Source organism: Sceloporus occidentalis, unplaced genomic scaffold (assembly GCF_023333645.1).
Source record: "Sceloporus occidentalis isolate IW3139 unplaced genomic scaffold, rSceOcc1.0.p SCAF_2, whole genome shotgun sequence".
Classification (NCBI taxonomy): domain Eukaryota; kingdom Metazoa; phylum Chordata; class Lepidosauria; order Squamata; family Phrynosomatidae; genus Sceloporus; species Sceloporus occidentalis.
In genome coordinates, this window is record NW_028316982.1 from 5,428,191 (window position 1) to 5,446,037 (window position 17,847).

Below are 17,847 nucleotides of genomic sequence, written 5' to 3' on the forward strand. Positions count from 1 at the left end.
AAAATCACTGAGTGTGGGGTAGGTTAATGCTAGAGCAGAGATCTTATGCTTATATGCTTTTAGGGTCAGTCCTCAGCATCTCTGATAGAAATAAGAAGCTAAGACTAACCCAGGTTGACACTCTGTTGACGTTCTGTTACTCAGTGCGGTCACGATGGACTTGCACAGTTTAAGCAGTTTCTTGTGTTCTTAAGTAGGATCTGGTCATTAAGAGAACAGCCAGCTGGTACCCCTGTAGAGCTTTAGAAAATTTAAATTTTAACACTTTAAACTATAATTTCCAGAATCACAGCCAGTTTAATACACATTATTAGTAAGACGGGAATGGCTGTATCAGCCATTCCCGACTTACTAATAATGGGTATTAAATCCTTTGGACACTCATATGTAAGTTCTAAGGCAAGATAAAACATTTGATTACTCAAATAAATAAAGTGTTTTGATGTCTAATCTGACAATGATCCATGACAAGTACATTAATTTTTCTCATAGAGAATGTTTCTTCTAGGCAATGCCTACTATAATAGGCATGGATCCTGCATAGGGCAAAAGGTGGGCTATCAACCAATCAATCAATGTGTGCCAAAATGGCTTCGCTTTTCAAATTTTTTTACAAAAAAAACTTCTATGCACTTTTAATACATTACCTAATATTTCTATATTTTAAGTGGCATCCCTAAATTTAAATAGTATTTACGTGTTCTTGGTAAAGAAATATGATTCCAACAAGTAGGTTTATTATTATATCTAGCAGTGAAATGGTGAGTTAGAATAGAATCTACATGTTACTTAAATTTTTGTCCTTATAGGAAAAAATAGAATGTGCAAGGAGAATGTAAATTTATGAAGTCAGAAAGATAAGAAATTTTCAGGACTGCATTGGGAACAGAATTCACACAAAAGTAAACACTGGTCAATAATTACAGTATATTACAATTTTTGCCACAATTCTAGTATATTCATCATTGACATGGATTTAGCTTGGCAAGACAAGCAATGCATCTGGAGTGAGTATTGTCAATTGTTGGTAATGTCCATTCTGCACCAAGCTCAAAGAAGAGTTACACATAAATATAGCAGCAAATGCAGAAAGAGGTTCTACAAGCAAGTGTTGTATAATGAACAAGAGCTGCACAAGATCATTAACCAATTCACTTCAAGCAGGGCTTCCTCAGAATACTTTATCTACATACAAGAGCAGCCTTAGAAGTAGCATCTGACACCTTATGAGTGTTATGTAGAAAAATATTATTATTTGTACATCTGTTAATTTTTTAAAAAAATGTGCAGTATAGCTTCAGATTCGAGCTTGGCTCCCTTGATGTCTCTGAAGAAGCAGCCTCTATTCTTTGAACTTTTCATCAGCACTAGTAGAAGTAACAGCCAAAAGCAATGGCCACACAGAAGAGGCTGTCCTGGGGAAATGATGGAGAGCAAAACCAGTGAGTGAAAATGCCATATAGGGGAGCAAAAGCATGAATTTTGATTTCATTTGCAGTAACAAAAAAGACACAGCATGGTGTACTAGCACCAGGGCCCTAGGAGACCATGGTTTGAGTGTCCGCTCAGCCATGGAAACCCACTGGGTGACTTGGGGCAAGTCACATTCAACCTCAGAAGAAGGCAAAGGTGAGCCCCTTCTGAAAAAATCTTGCCAAGAAAACCGGTGGTAAGTTCACTTTAGGGATGTCATAAGTCAGAAAGGACTTGAAGGCACACAATAACAAGGTAACAAGCAAAAAGAGGGTCTCTGCAGTAGTTTTTTTGAAAAAAGAAAAGTTTCTTTCCTCTGCTTTAAAGTCTAGCTTCGGATTCTTTTGTTTTAGATAGATATAAAATAAAAAATAATAAGTTCTGCATCTAATAACTTAAATCCATATGTCTCCACAAAATAGCCAGTTTGTGTAAGGTTCGAACAAAGATATTATTCTTTAATATCTAATAATAGTAAACAAAATCACCAGCCTTACTTCTTTTAAAAACCCATTTCCATGATGTAGTATATTGCTTATTTTACATTGAGAGAGCAAACAAAGAGCAAAAACCAACAAAAAACAAAACAGGAAAATATCCAATCCCACTTAGACTGAGAAAAAATATACATAAATAGTATTTTCTTTGGAGTCTTTAAAAATCTGGTGGCTGAACTTGGCTGTTCCTTAAGAATGGCAGCAAGAAACGTGGTAGCGGTGATTTTGCTACCCCCCTCAGTATTTTCCACACTCTTAGTTCCAAACAAAGTCCAAAAACAGGTGCTAAATACTGGAGTCCTGGTCCAAATGAAACCCCCTCAGGGTCCCCTTTACTGGGGAGCCACTGGAGATCAAAATGAAAGTTCTCTGGTTGATCTTCCATGAATTAGTGAAAGTTAGTCCTCCCGCTCCACTATTACCAGCTGGAAGTCAAGTTTCTAGGGCTGCATCTGCCCTGCAGAAACTGCCATAACTCAGTACTACAGAATTCTTGGAATTGTAGTTTTGCAAGACATTCAGCCTTCTCTGTCAGAGAGCTCTGGAGCCACAGCAAACTACAAATCCCAGGATCCCATAGGATGAAGCCCTGGCAGTTAAGGTGTCAAACTGGATTAATTCTGCAATACAGATGTAACCAAGGATTTATAAGCGAGATCAGCTTAAACTATATGAATTTTGCCTGGTGAAATCTCAAATGCTGGGGATGGGAGTTGGAAAGGTTCAAATTTAAGCCACAACATGGCTTAGGAGTATGTCACCTGAAGGAACACCTACTCCTCCACCAACCTAATGATGTAATGACATCTATTTGCAATTTCTGATCTGTGCCCTTGATGAGTTTTGGCAAGGTTTTCGCGACATCCTGGATACGTGTGCCAGAAAGACACGACAGCCACAGCAAGTGCTGATAGTCCTTTCAGAGTAGCTGGCTCTTTGTGTTTCGCCATCTTTCTGTGTCTGATGTGCTGCTTGCTCCTTACTATGGACCCTTCTGCTCCGACTCTGTAATTACTTCTCTCCCCTTTCTCCCTTCTTTACAGAGTCACATTGCTTCTCAGTTTTTCCCATATTCCTTGAAACTTCCTTCCACAGCAGCTCCATCGTTCCTGTGAAGTTCAGCAGCATTAACCCAATTATGAGTCTAATTATGGACTCATGTGCTGCATCGTAATACTCTTACTTGAAGATTTTAGGACATCATAATGACACCTAACATTTGCTCCCCCTCTCACTGTTTTATTACACAGCCAGTATGGCAAATTCAAAAGCTAGCTCTTGACTGTGACATTTCTGGTTGGCCCAAAGATATCACTATAATTTGATCATTGGGAAAAAAAGGCCTCTGTAGTACTACTCTCTCTTTTTTAAACATCTCTCTTCAAAATCCCCCTCTTCTGTAAAGGCTTTAGCCTATTGGTATGCATCTTGTAGCACCTTTGAGACTAACTGAAAGAAGGTGGTAGCATGAGCTTTCGTAGACTACAAAATAGATGAAATCAAGTTTACAAAAGCTCAAGCTACCAGCTTCTTTCTTTCAATTAGTCTCAAAGGCGATACAAGATCCTTTCACACACTGATTTTCCAGACTAACACAGCTATGTCTATTAATTAATTGAATTTCTATCCCACCTTTCACTTGGGATGGAACCCAAGTTGGCTTACAATAAATTAAAACAACAATATTAACTTTAAAAACAGGGTTAACGGTTAAAAACACATTTAAAGTATAGTAATAAAATAAAAGATAAAAAACAGCATTTCATACCAATGATTGCTACATAAATGTAAAAGGCCTGCTTGTATAAAAAGATCTTCTTTCTTTCCTGTTGTCAGAAAGAGAGCTGAAATGAGACCAACTAGGCCTCCCATGAGCATAAATTCCACAGTCTGGGGGCAGCCACTGAGGGAAAGCCCTCCTCTGCAGATATTAACACTACAGTTGGATAGGGAAGCGAGAAATGGTCTTTCAGATATTAACCTAGATCTCGATCTTCATCCTCAAATAAAATGAGCCTGCAGAAGAAATTCATTTGCTTACATGAATCTCTTAAGAACATAAAAGGAGCACTGAATCTGGATCAGAGCAAAGGTCTATCTAGCTCAGCACATTTAGTCTACCTCCCACAGGAACAAGACAGATGCCCAAACAAAGTCCCCAAAGCAAGACAACAGTCCATTCCCTTTACTGTCCTATGGCAACTAGCATTCTAATCAAGCACATCTCTGATCCTGCAGGTATTACGTTGTGAGTGCCAATAGTCTTCTCCTCCATGAATTTCTCTAATCCCCATTCAAATCCTCATCCAGTTTTTCTGGATGGCCATGGCTGTCATTGCTATGAGAAAAGAAGAAAAACTGTTCCCTTTTTTCTCTATGCTATGTATAATTTGACCCTTGTTTCTTACCCATCTTTTTTCTAAGCTAAGCAGCCCAATGTTATAAACTTTCCTGACCAGGGAAAACTGCTCCACCCCCTACTCATTTTAGGTGCTCTTTTCATTCAAAATTTTGCACCTTCAAAATTAAACTCCAAATTATTTGAGGCACCAACCTGTCCTTTTGATTTTGCATAACTGTAAAACAGAGATGGGCAAATGGGAACTCTGGATCTACTGGTAAATTTGGGGTGATTTGGGATAGATCAAGAAGTGTGTCTGCAGTGAAGCAGACAGATGGGAAGGAGCAGCCTCTGGCCACAATCACACTGTGACTGCTGGGACCACATGGCTCTCTCCCAAAGCGGGCCACCGCTGCAGGTTCCAACCTGTGCCGTGCAGGGGTCAGTTTAGATCAACTTCTTTTTGCAAGGCCGGACTCCTTTCCCCAGCCTTGGCATGGCTTCCAGCTGCTTTGGGGATGTGTATCATTTAAATACCATGCCTCCAAAGCAGCCAGAAGCCGTTTCTTTTGGCCTGTATGTTCCAGGCCTCTGTCTTCCAAATGCTTGAAATCAGCTCCCGCAATAAACTTGCCCAGGCATCCTAAACAAGGATGAAACAAAGTGAACTTAGCTCTGTTTCTATACTCTAAGTGCATGATTTCCTATGTTTTTTAATGTGTTATGGAAGCAGCTTTGGGTACCAGCACAGGAGAAAGGTGGCATATAAATAAAATAAAACACTTCTTGTCTGCTAGTTTATTCCTGACTTTGGTGAGTGATTTTTTAAAAATAATCTTTATTAAGTTTTCATTATCTAAAAGAAAAAAACCATTAAAAAGGCAGTCAAACAATTAACAATAAATAAAACAATATTCAATTGGAAAACAAAACTGACCCTACAAGCTTGAAGTCTGTCCACCTCTGTTGAAGTATTGTATATTTTTAGGCCAACCTCCTACATCAGATCAGGAGAGCACAGTCTGCATTACACAACCACTACATCAAACACCATTATAGTGTAACATATGTAGATAAATGAAGTGCATGGGTGACACCTGACTGTACAATTACAACATATGTCACTCTGCATGCACAACTTTGTTTATGCTGCTGTTAGCTGGATGTAACTGCTGTGACCATCCACAAACCTCACTCCATATCTATAGGCAGCTTATGCCTATATACGCAGCCTTACAGTGCTGCATAACTAATGACGAACATGAATTTTACCAGTGGGCAAAGCTCAATCCCTTTGGCTTGTTCAAGGAATCAGAATACATTTTCCCTGAATTTTTTGAACTTGGAAAGCACTTGACAAAAATGGCAAAGCACTTACATTAATAAAAACGTCCTGAGCATAGTTGTCAGTGTCTGCATCCCAGAAGCATCGGGCAGCCATGCTGGAGAAACAAAAAAAGATGCATCCATTAATTGTTCAGAGTCAGTTATTCCTATTTGAACAGTGTTCATTTCACCTGAAAAGTTAGAATGATTCTTTGTCAGCTATAATACGGAAAAGTTAAACATGTGCTATTGATTTCAAGGTAACTTGGAGGTCTCTCATCCAGAATGGCAATTAATGATATTCAGAGTATAGAAAAAGTGTCCAGAATAGAAAACAACTTGAAAGACATTTCTAAAATTCACAGAGAAGAACTGCAAATGGACAGAATGTGGAAAGCAATTCAGGATGCAGCTGGCATAAAAAGAGGGAAAAAGGTGTTTTGTGTGAAAAAAAGTTTCCATCAAAGCACTGTCCTCCAAAAGCATCAAGGAATTTATACAGAAAGCAAATGTTATCAATTGTCAAACAATAGTCAGAGCTTCACTGGGGAGAAAACACTGGAACATTTAATGTTAAGAGAGTGGAAAGCTGTTATATCTACAGCAGTTAGGGTTCAGACAACCCTCTAGGTGACTGAGCCAGAAGATATACACTGTCTTCAGTGTGGCTCACTGATGCAATCCCCCAAATAAGAGAGAATACTTTGTTATAATCATGCTGAAGTAACGCAATGCATGTGAATTTATTACAATGCTGAACTAAGTTGCAAAGTATTGGAATTGCACTTTGAATTAAATTCTTACACGAGAGCCAGCATGATGTAGTGGTTTAAGAGCTGGACTAGGACAGTAGGAGACTAGGGTTCAAATCTCCACTTGGCCAAGGAAACCTACTTGCCCACCTTGGGCAAGTGATGTTCTCTTATCACGCTATACTGTTACAGTACTATTATTCCACTTTAACTACCATAGCTGCCTCCTGTGGAAACCTGGGGTTTGTAGTTTAGTGAGACCTAAGTGTTCTGGCTAAAAAGTCTAAATGCCTTTCCCTAAACTGCAAATCCCAGGATCCCACAGGAGGCAGCTATAGCAGTTAAATGGAATAATAGTGCTGTAACAGTGTAGTGCCATTCAAAAATATACTGTAACTGTATTAATCTGCAGAATCTGCCGTAAGGCTGAAGCAACTTGACAGCACATAACAACAAGCATGGACGGATCACAATGAATGATTAACACTTCCATCTCCAATGTGGAAAATTTCTTGTAGGAAAGAAGAACGTTAATTATGGCGCAGTACAGGCTGCTCTTCTGCGCCTTGCTGATGCTGGTTTTAGGGTTAGGGACTGTGCGGCAACTGCACGGTCCCTAACCCTAGTACGTGTGGGGGGCACCATGATTGCGTGGCCCCGCCCACACGTTGCACGCATCGTGACATCGCAGCTGCACCGCATCCAAATGGCACAGTGCAGCTGCACTGTAACCGTACCATCCTATAGAGTTTGTGGCATCGCAATGTCACAGCAAACTGGAGCTGCTTTCGCACGTTTTTTTGCTGCACAGCGGCACCATGACATTTGGGTGCTGCAGTAACGCTGCACAGCAATGAGTGGCGGCTCCAGCCTGCCTTTTGCAGACAGTGTGTACTGTGCCTATATGAGGTAATTTGTATGGATACATTTGAAACCCCAACTCACAAACAGAGAAGAGAAAATAAGGTATACTGCTGCAACTATGAAATATGAATCTGATCTTGCTAGTTCCAGTTTAGTCAATTAAAGGCATGTAACATAAATGGGAACACAACATAGTTTTAAGGTTTTAGAAGCTATGTGATACCTCTGTTGTTTGCAGAATGCTCAGGATGAAATGCTCAGGATAAAGGCAAAGCAATGTCCAGATCTGTAATCTCACAACTGAAATAATACATGTATTGGAAAAGAATTACAATCTTGATGATATGGGACGCATGGAGACCAACTTACTTAACTCCTTCACCTCTTTGCTCTCCAATCACCACTTGCACCACCATTTTATATCTGTGAAATCCTTTCTCTAAAAAGGAAAAGAAAAATGATGAGGTAGAAGAGGGCAATTTTGCCACATCACAGAATCACAGAGTTGGAAGTGACCACAAGGGCGATCCAGTCCAACCCCATTCTGCCATGCAGGAAATCCATATCAAAGCATCCCTGAGAGATGGCCAGTCCGCCTCTGTTTAAAAACCTTCAAAAAAGAAAACTGCACCATTCTCCAAGGAAGTGTTTTCCACTGTCAAACAGCTCTTACTGTCAGGAAGTTCCTCCTAATGTTGAGGTGGAATCTCTTTTCCTGCAGCTTGGATCCATTGTTCCTGGGCCTGTTCTCTGGAGCAGCAGAAAACAAGCTTTCTCCCTCCTCAATATGACTTTCCTTCAAATATTTAAACAGGGCTCTCATATCACCTCTTAACCTTCTCTTCTCCAGTCTAAACATCCCCAGCTCCCTAAGGCGTTCCTCATAGGGCTTCATGGTTTCCAGACCCTTCACCATTTTAGTCGCCCTCCTTTGGACATGATCTAGTTTCTCAGCATCCTTTTTGAATTGTGGTGCCCAGAACTGCTGGACGTCAAATGTTAGGTAAATAGCAGATAGGAAGAGAATTAATTTATTTGAGATGTGGTCTAAATAGCAACCTCAAATGTTTGGCCATGTGTGAGAATGTGAGAAACGAAGATGTAGGAAGAAAAAGGCATCTTATTACCCTTCAGTTTGTCTCTGATGGTCTCTGATAGGAACTTGGTAAGTATTGGGATTTCTTCAGGGGAGTACTGTACAGTGGCCAGTTGCTCCTTCAGAACTTCATGGATGCAGTCTTTCACTGTAGCTGTGCGGAATCTAATAGAAAACATAAAGACAAGAGCTTTGAGACTAAGTCTTTCCTTTACCATTTGCCAAATACAACAGGGATGAGAGATATCTGATTCATGACTCACACCCAAAGCAAAACTGGGACTGAAAGTGGTTCACGATACGAATGAACAATACAGTTTAAAACATACAAAGAGCACACATTGTAGGGCATTACAAGGGAAGAATGAGGAAAAGAAAAGTGGGGAGAAGAAAATAAAAGGTAAGGCAGATAGTAAAGAAAACAGATGAATGGAAGGTTGATGAATGATTCCTAGCTTCGATATATACAATAATACAAGGTTATTTGATGAGTGTGGAAATAAATTAGACTTAATGTAACTTTATTGTGTTTCATGAGGAATTGAATCAAAGATGAATTATATTTGCCATTGATTTTGCTTTCCACCTGCATTGCATTGTATTGCATTGTATTGTGGCTGAATGTTTGTTACTTTATGATGTTTCAAGTAATGAACTTGGATTTATTATTTTAACTTGCTGTCTGGCTCAAAGGCTATGGAATTCTGGGAGTTGGAGTCTGTTGTGGGCTCCAACTCCCAGAATTCCATAGCCGTTGAGCCAGATAGAGTTAAAGCGGTGCCAAACCGGGTTATTTCTCCAGTGTGGATGCAGCCTAAGTAAACAGAAAAGGAAAAGCCCGGACTTGTGGAGGAAGGCCGGCCGGAGGCTGTAGGTGTGGGGGGCGAAGGCAGAGCTGCTCGGCCGGGAAATGGAAGGGCCCTCTGCGGTAGTAGAGGCCAAGGGCTCCGCCATTTTGAGTCCCCACGCCGTCGCCTAGGCGACCAGAGGCCCGCTTCCGCTCTCAAGAGCATCTACGTCCGGTTCCAGTTTACTCTAGAGATAGTAAAACTATAGAGAACCACAAACGCAGAACTTCCGGGAAAAATTACGCAGATCCATAAGCAAGAAAAATAGGCAGCTGGGGTTGGCCGTTTTGGCTACCCCCCACGCCGTCACCAAGGCGACGAGCAAGTAGCTTCCGGCCACATGTGACGCGACTTCCGGTATCAGTCCACCATAGAGATAGGAAATATAATAGAGAGGTACGCGAAGATGGAACTTCCGAGGGAAAATTGCACACACACACACACACACACACACACACACACACACACACGTGTGTGTGTATGTAGATATGTGTGTGTGTGTATATATATATATATATATATATATATATACAATTATATATGTATATTTATGTATATATGTGTATATATAGGTATGTGTATATGTATATATGTATGTATAAATTTGTATGTATACATATATATATATGTATATGTGTGTGTGTGTGTGTGTGCGTGCACACACTCACACACACACATACACACACAAAACAGGTTGAGTCCCTATATTTGGAGAAGGGTGGGATATAATAAAATCTTCATCATCATCATCATCATTATTATTATTCAGTTTTATTTATAGAGCGCTTAAATAGATACATATAGATTTATAGATTTATACAGATTGAACGTAGGACTGTGAGAGTGGAAACTGGAGAAGCCTTGTTGATGCTGAACGCCGACTTCAATTAATTGACACCACATGAATGAAAGGCCTCCAAGTCACACCATGAAGCCCTTAAACCAGCTTCTCTGGAGTCTGCGGAAGCTCCGCCATTTTGTCTCCTGGCACAGTTGCCATAGTGACCGGCCAGGGAGCGCTACTTCCAGTGCCAGTTCACCTTAGAGACAGAAAAAAGGACAGAGAGGCTGCCACAGAATGACGTTGGACAGGCCTCACCTGGAATATGGTGTATTGCACTTAGGCAGAAAAAATGGAATGCACAGATATAGGATTATGGGGGACACCTGGCTTAAGACTTATACGTGCGAAAGGGATCTCGGAGTCCAAGTAGACCACAAGTTGAATATGAGTGAACAGTGTGATGCAGCAGCTAAAATGGCCAATGCGATTATAGCCTGCATCAATAGAAGTATAGTAGCGGCAGCTTCATTTATATACCACTTCATACTACCTAAGCAGTCTCTAAGCAGTTTGCAACTGTAATCTAATTGCCCCAACAATCTGGGCACTCATTTTAGCAACTTCCTCAGAAGAATGCAAGCCTGGGTCGAGCCTGAGCCCTTGACTAGTATTGAACTCGCAACCTTGTGGTTTGTGAGTGAGTGGAAGAGACATCTCCAAGACCCCTTCTCTGAAACCATTTTGCTCAGGTCCTGCAGGCCCAGGGCCATATCCTCCTTGATCAGTTCTAACCGTGTGGCATGTGGCCGTCCTCTCTTTTTACTCCCTTCCACCTTTCTTAGCATCACTGTCTTTTCTTTCTCATGAGGTGGCCAACATATGACAACCTCATCTTGGCTTCCAGGGGGATTTCCGGCTTGATCTAGTCAAGGACCCATTTGTTTGTCTTCCTGGCTATCCATGGTACCCTCACCTCCACATCTCAAATTAATTGACTTGAAGCCTTTGACTTTGCATTGAGCTGCCGTTCTTTCTATCCACTTTCTTCACCATCCAACTCTCACATCTGCACATGGTGAGGGGGAATACAATGGCTTGGACGATCCTCATTTTAATATTCAGAGATATGTCAACAGCCCAGGTTATGTTGGCTCTATTTCAGAGGAAGGCAATGGCAAAAGCCACCTCTGAGTATATTTGCCTTGGAAAACCCTATGAGATTCATGGGGTCACCTTAAGATAAAAGGTTATTTGAAGGCAGAGACATGGGGCAGATGTAGCTGTTTAAGTATAACTGTTTTTTATTTTTAAAAATAAACCTTCTGAGCTCAGAAAAACCTGCCATCTCAACTTGCTGCCGCATCCATTTTGCACAGTGACGCATCTCCTCAGCGCCACGCACACCCACTCTTTAACGTTTTGTGGAAAGAATCAGGTGCAGGGGATCTTATCAGCCCAGGAATCTCAACTGAGTGTGTTACAGTTGTTCTGATGAAGCTTTCAATAGTACAAGCAATTTTTTTGTTTTCCTTTTACTCAAATGCCAAAATGGCATGGCAAACAGCTTTGGCCAAAACCTGCTGAGTAGCTAGAGAGATGCTATCAGGTAGGAACTCAAGAGGAGGAAAAAAGTACTACCTCTTATCTGTTGTTCTCTTCTCTTTGGTCTTCTTGCAAAACCTCAGATGGAAAAAGGCAATCGTGTTTTTCTGCCTAGGTCTGTTCAATTCATCTCTTCCTAAGTTTTAAAAAAGTTTTTAAAACAATGCAGGACAAGACACACAGAAAAAACTAATTTAACAAAAAGCATGACACGGTTTTGGAAAATTCAACTCTGGGGGAAAACGCAGTGGGAAATATGAAACTACAGTAGTTTTTAGAACAGTCTGTCATTTAATGACATAATTACCAAACTTAAATTGGGAATTAGGTTAATGCTACAATCTTAATTTAATTCAGTTAGCTAAAGGTGTTTCCACGCTGTACAAGTATAGTGCTCCTTTTGGGAGCACCTTAGTTGCTATGGCTTCTTCCTATGGAACCCTGGGATTTGTACTTTGTTGAGGGACTTAGAATTCCCTTAACTGTATTAGTAGAAGTCTAGAGAGCCAGCATGGCATAGTGGTTGTAGTGTTGGGACTACAACTCTGGAGACCAGGGTTCGATTCCCAGCTCAGCCATGAAACCCACTGGGTGACCGTGGGTAAATTACACTCTCTCAGCCTCAGGAGAAGGCAGTGGCAAACCTCTGAACGAACCTGGCCGAGGAAACTGCATGGTTTGCCATAGGGTCACCATAAGTCTGAAATGTCTTGAAGGCACACAACAACAACAGAAGAGAAGCCTCCTTTATGTATATCACCACAACAAACTGATACTTTACCACGCCATGTCCTTTCTCATAGTTTAATATTAACTATTTGTTATCCTCTTCCATTGTCTCAAAACCACAGTCTCCAGGATTCCACAGGATGGATCTAGAGCAGTTAACCCATTATATTTGGGCAGTGTGGACGGTCAACCGGTTATAACAGGGCAGTGTGAATACAAGTTAAAATAAATTTAACCAAGTTCCATTTTTGTTAGAGTATTTCTAACTGAGTTTAGTTTAATTAGTTACATAAAGAAAACAAAAATAATGACCATGGAGGATCTACATAAATTCAACGTAGATAATAAGGAAATCAAAATAAAGATTTCACATATCTCAGATCAAACATTGATCAGGATGGAGACTGCGGACAAGAAATCAGAAGAAGGAATGGGAAGGGCAGCTGTGAAGGTACTCAATAAAGTCCTAAAGAGCAAAGGTATGCAACTGAGCACTAAGGTTAGAATTGTCCAAGCCATTGTATTCCCCATCACCATGTACAGATGTGAGAAAAGGACAGTGAAGGAGGGCTATAGGATAGTAACACCAAGAAAACCTTAGGGCAGTGTCGGTGTAAGACAGAGTCAATGTGATGGACTCTGGGAGATCAAGGTTCAAATCCTCAGTCAGTGATCCCTAAAATAAATAGTGGTGGAGGAGGAGGAGGAGTGTGAGTGTTGGACAGGTGTAGCTATGCTGTAGAAATAATGCAGTTGGATACCACTTTAATTGCAATGGCTCCATCCTACAAAATCTTGGGATTGGTAGTTTTAGGAGGCACCAGCCTTCTTTGGCAGAGAAGGCTAAAGATTTTGTGAAACTACAAATCCCAGGATTCCATAGGATGGAGCTACATCACTTAAAGTGGTGTCAAACTGCATTATTACTACAGTGAGTAGATGCATCCTGAGAATCCATTACTAAGCATGTGTGAACAGAAAAACAGAGAGAAAAGGGGAGAGCAGATAAGCCTGCCTCACCAACTAGCCCAGCGTGTAAATGATGATGATGATGATGATGATGATGATAACAGTGAACTTCTGCATAGCAGAAGGGGGTTAGTCAATTAATCCTTGCAAATCATCTAATGTAGCCCCCTTCTAGGCAGAAAGATGGGTGCAGAGCAGAATGGAGGGTGAGCCCTGGCTATGTAACAGCTGGCAGGGAAGTAACAACTTTTTTGTGAGTCTTGGCGACTGGCAGAAGCGAAACAATAAATCCTTGCTAAAAATTTAAAGGTGCCCACTTCTTTCTTTAAATAAAAGTTTGACCCCAGTTTAAGCACTGTATCTCCATCCTGTGGAATCCTGGGATTTGTAGTTTGACAAAGCCATTAGCCTTCTTTGCCAAAGAGTGCTGGTGCCTCAGCGAATTACAAATCCACGTAATTACAAAGCCATGGCAGTTAAAGTGGTGTCAAACTGCATCATTACTACAGTATAAATGCACCCTTTGCAATACTGATACTGAGACCACTGCCATCCAAGCCTAGTCTAAACTCTAAACAGATCCTTCCTGCAATAGAGAGTATGCTTTGACGGGAGCCAGGTTTGGGCAGGGGTTGCCATATTCTTCTCTGATGTATCAAATCTACTCTTCTTTCCTCATTTGTGCAACTGAAAAGAGAAACTGCAGCTTTGATATGATTTGTTTTCATATAATTTGCCTCCAACTCCAACGAACCACAGCTATGTGTTATTATTTTCAGCAGCATGCGTTCCTTTCTAACCGCCATGCTGATAATTCAGACAAATCTGAAGCTGACATCTGAAAAATAATAATAATCTGAAAATACTTTTCAAAAGTAGGGGCTTTTTTTTTTGTCAAGGTGCTTTTGAACAAAAAAAAAAAAGCGTCAACAGCTTCTGATGCTCCACGGTCTAAACTTGAGAGCGTTATGCAAATGATCCCGAGAAAAATCATTAAGCGCCTGATGCAGAGGCTACGAATCATTTCCTATTAACCGCACCACTCACTTTTATCTGGCAGACGGAGCACTTTTTACAATTTGAACAGAAACAGAAGGTGCATCTGCACTGTAGAAATAATGCAGTTTGACACCACTTCAACTGCCATGGCTCCATCCAACAGAATCCTGGGATTTGTAGTTTGGTGAGACGCCAGCATTCTTTGGCAGAGAAGGCGAAAGACTTGTAAAACTACAAATCCCAGGATTCCATAGGATGGAGCCAGAGCACTTAAAGTAGTGTTAAACTATGTTATTTCCACAGTGTAGACGCACCCAGAGACAGTTGCAGGACTATACATCCCTTTCTGTGTGGATCTGCTCTGTATTACACAGAACCTCCCCAATGATATGTGCGAGGGCAGCTCTTAAAGCTATGGGAGGGAAACTTCCAGAGGCTCAGATTTTCAGAATTGCAAGATTAATGTCTTTTGACACTGCTTTAACTGTTACTGTTCCATCCTACAGAATCCTGGGATTTATAGTTTGTTGTGGCAGTAGAGCTCTCCAACAGAGAATGGAAAATATATCACAAAACCAAAGATCTCAGAATTCCATAGCCTTGAACCATGGCAGTTAAAGCAGTCTCAAAGTGCATTAATTCTGCAGTGTAGATGAAGCCTAAGAGAGTGCCTGCTGTAATACTTGGTGGGGTAATCTAAAACAAAAAGGCAGCAGGAGGGGGAAATTTATTTTCTTTAGACTATGGGCCTGAAGCTGCCTCCTTCTTTGCCGTGAGTTTCCCAAAGTAAAAAGGTGTCGTTTTTGTCGACTTTCCATTTGCTTTATTTTCGCATTTTTGCCATTTGGTGCAAATGCATCTAAAAAAAATCCCGTATTTGCGGGTTTTTTCTACTTTTAAATCCCTTTTATGAGTGGGATTCGTTTAGTGTGATAAGGTCCATGGATATGGAGGGCCGGCTGTATTTCTGAAGTGTCTTAACACTAGTTTATCAGACAAGATGAATTGGAAGTATAATCCAATGGCAATCTGAACGCAATCATGGGGTTTAACGTTATTGCGTGATAACCCACTACACACAAATTCAGGCAATGGTAAGCCAGTCCAAATGCAATCATGGGGTTTCACGTTATTGCATGATAGACTGCTACACGCAAATTCGAGCAATGGCATGCTATTTTTGGGCAATGGGAAGCCAGTTCGAATGCAATGAGCATTCACGTAATTGCACTAAATTAACGACTTTAAGTGAATGCGTTTTGGCCCCACTTTCTTTTCATTCAAAATTAAAAGAAATTCCTCCCATGTGATAAACTCCTTTGACTCCAACGCTTGAACCGTAGTAAAGATGGCTCAGTGAAAATGTGTGAAAATCAGTATCTGAAATATTGCCTGCGTCTAGATGTGATACATGATCATAGGAGGGAGAGGAGGAAGGACACAGGGGAGGAGAAGGAGGGGGAAAGGATAATTCAAGAAAGAGTTTGGATGCAAACCAGGCAATGTGCAGTCAAATCAAACCAAAAAGAACGGGAAACTCTTGATGCATCAATGGAAGTATAGTGTCTAGACTGGGCGAATTAAAAGTGTCACTCTATTCTGCTTTGGCCAGACTTCACCTGGATTCCTGTGTCCTGTTCTGGGCACCACAATTCAAGAAGGATGTTGAGGAGTGTGTCCAGAGGAGGACAACCAAAATGGTGAAAGGTCTGGAAACCACCAAGCCCCAATGAGAAGCAGTTTAGGGAACTAGGTATGTTTAGCCTGGGGAAGAGAAGGTTAAGGAGTGATGTGATAGCCATCGTTAAATATTTGAAAGCATGTCCTGCTGAGGATGGAGCAAGCTAATTTTCTGCTGTCCCAGAGACTAGGACCCGGAGTAATGGATTCAAGCTACAGGGAAAGAGATTCCATCTAAACATTAGGAAGAACTTCCTGACGGTAAGAGCTGTTTGACAATGGAAGATGCTGCTGACTTGGAGAGTTGTAGAGTGTCTTCTTTGGAGGTTCTTACAGAGGCTGGATGGCCGTCTGCTGGATTGTGAGTTCCTGCATGGCAGAAGAAGGGGGTTGGATTGGATGGCCCTTGGAGTCTCTTCCAACTCTAGGATTGTATGATTCTTCCAGATACTATTTTCCCCATCTGGATAAGCCTAGAGTCAGACTCAGGTCTTTTCCGCGTTGGCAAAGGGCTCCTTCTCTGTTTGCCTTTGGTGTCAAACAGTGTTATTTTCCAGTGGGCTTTCTTGGGTGCTCATGCTTAGGGTTGATCTACTGCATTTTCCTATCGTACTGCGTTTCGATTTTGTAAGATAGAGCTGAGGTGATGCTGCTGCTAAAGCGATGTTTTGGCCACCTTGAAATTGAACATTGGAAAGGGCAAGTTACAATTGCATAGCTATGTGTAGTGAATTACTTTTGGGGGGAAATGAGACCAAACATTGGAAGTCATGCATTACGATGGCACAGTGATCTGCATGAATTACTCTTTTTGGGGGGTAAAGACAGTGCAGTGTTAAAAGTAACATCATCAATAGGGATGTAATGATTTCTACTAGTTGTTGTTTACAAGTTATCTTTAAAGTTCAGTTTTATAGGTGTTCTGAGTATATTTTTTCATGTTTTATCAATCCTGAGGGTGTATTTTTTCTAAAAAGCAGCTAATAGTAACAAAACGAACACAACTATCAATGAAACAAGTTACTTTTTAAATGTTGTATTAAAAATTGACAACTAATCACTGCTTGACATTAAAAAACTATTGTGAAGGAGATCACTTAAAAGAATGGATACTATATCAAGTCTACTTGGTTTCCTTACTTTTACTACACTTTTTAAGAAATGTCTTTTAATGTTTTTAAAATATCTTTAAATATTTTTTCCATATCTTCCTCAAAGAGATTTCTATCATTAGCTCCCTTTGTTGTTATTTTTTTAAACAAAAAGATGAGTTAAGAATATCTTGAAATAAATGAATGACTTAAATAGATAATGATTTCTTTAATCACGTGATGAATGGAGATCTTTTAACTGGGATGTGCTGTATTTTTATCATGATTATTATACTTTAACTCTTAAAGCTGTTTATTTAATTTTTTAACATTTGTAGTATCCACTGTTTTAACTGTGTTTTCTGTTAACTTACCTTGTGAGCCTCCCTAAGTCCCATCTTGACAGAAAGGTAGGATTGTAATTAATTAATTAAATCAATTTAAATGACCAAATAAATCAACTTCACCCAGTGTCAGCTGATGGGTTCTTATGTTGGTGGAGCAGTAAACACATCTAGCTTTTATTTTGAACTATAAAGCCTTTTGTGTATCTCCTTTAAAGTCTGGGCTAAAACCCAGAGTGGATTTCACTATCCTGCTGACATGGACCAGTGGCAACTCTCTACAACATTTTCAACACTGTCTGAAAACTTCCATCTCATTTCTGTCTTTACAGAAAACAACACATGATTCCTCTTGAACAATTCTCTCCATGCTGATCGTAACATTGCAGACTTTCGTCAAGCCTTCTCACACAATGGTTCATCAGTTTCTGGCCATGTAGGAATGAGAGGGG

General features: G+C 40.5%; 1 protein-coding gene across 1 annotated transcript; it reads right to left on the reverse strand.

The window, feature by feature from the left end:
* Window positions 1-913: 913 nt before the first annotated feature.
* On the reverse strand, window positions 914-9,384 carry LOC149317912 (dynein light chain Tctex-type protein 2B-like). Its single transcript, XM_089508669.1, has 5 exons — window positions 9,194-9,384; window positions 8,381-8,514; window positions 7,623-7,692; window positions 5,690-5,753; window positions 914-1,415 (listed from the first exon to the last, which is right to left on the reverse strand). Exons 1-5 carry the CDS (start codon window positions 9,301-9,303, stop codon window positions 1,368-1,370), a joined length of 426 nt encoding a protein of 141 aa, XP_089364795.1. The 5' UTR covers window positions 9,304-9,384; the 3' UTR covers window positions 914-1,367.
* Window positions 9,385-17,847: the final 8,463 nt, after the last annotated feature.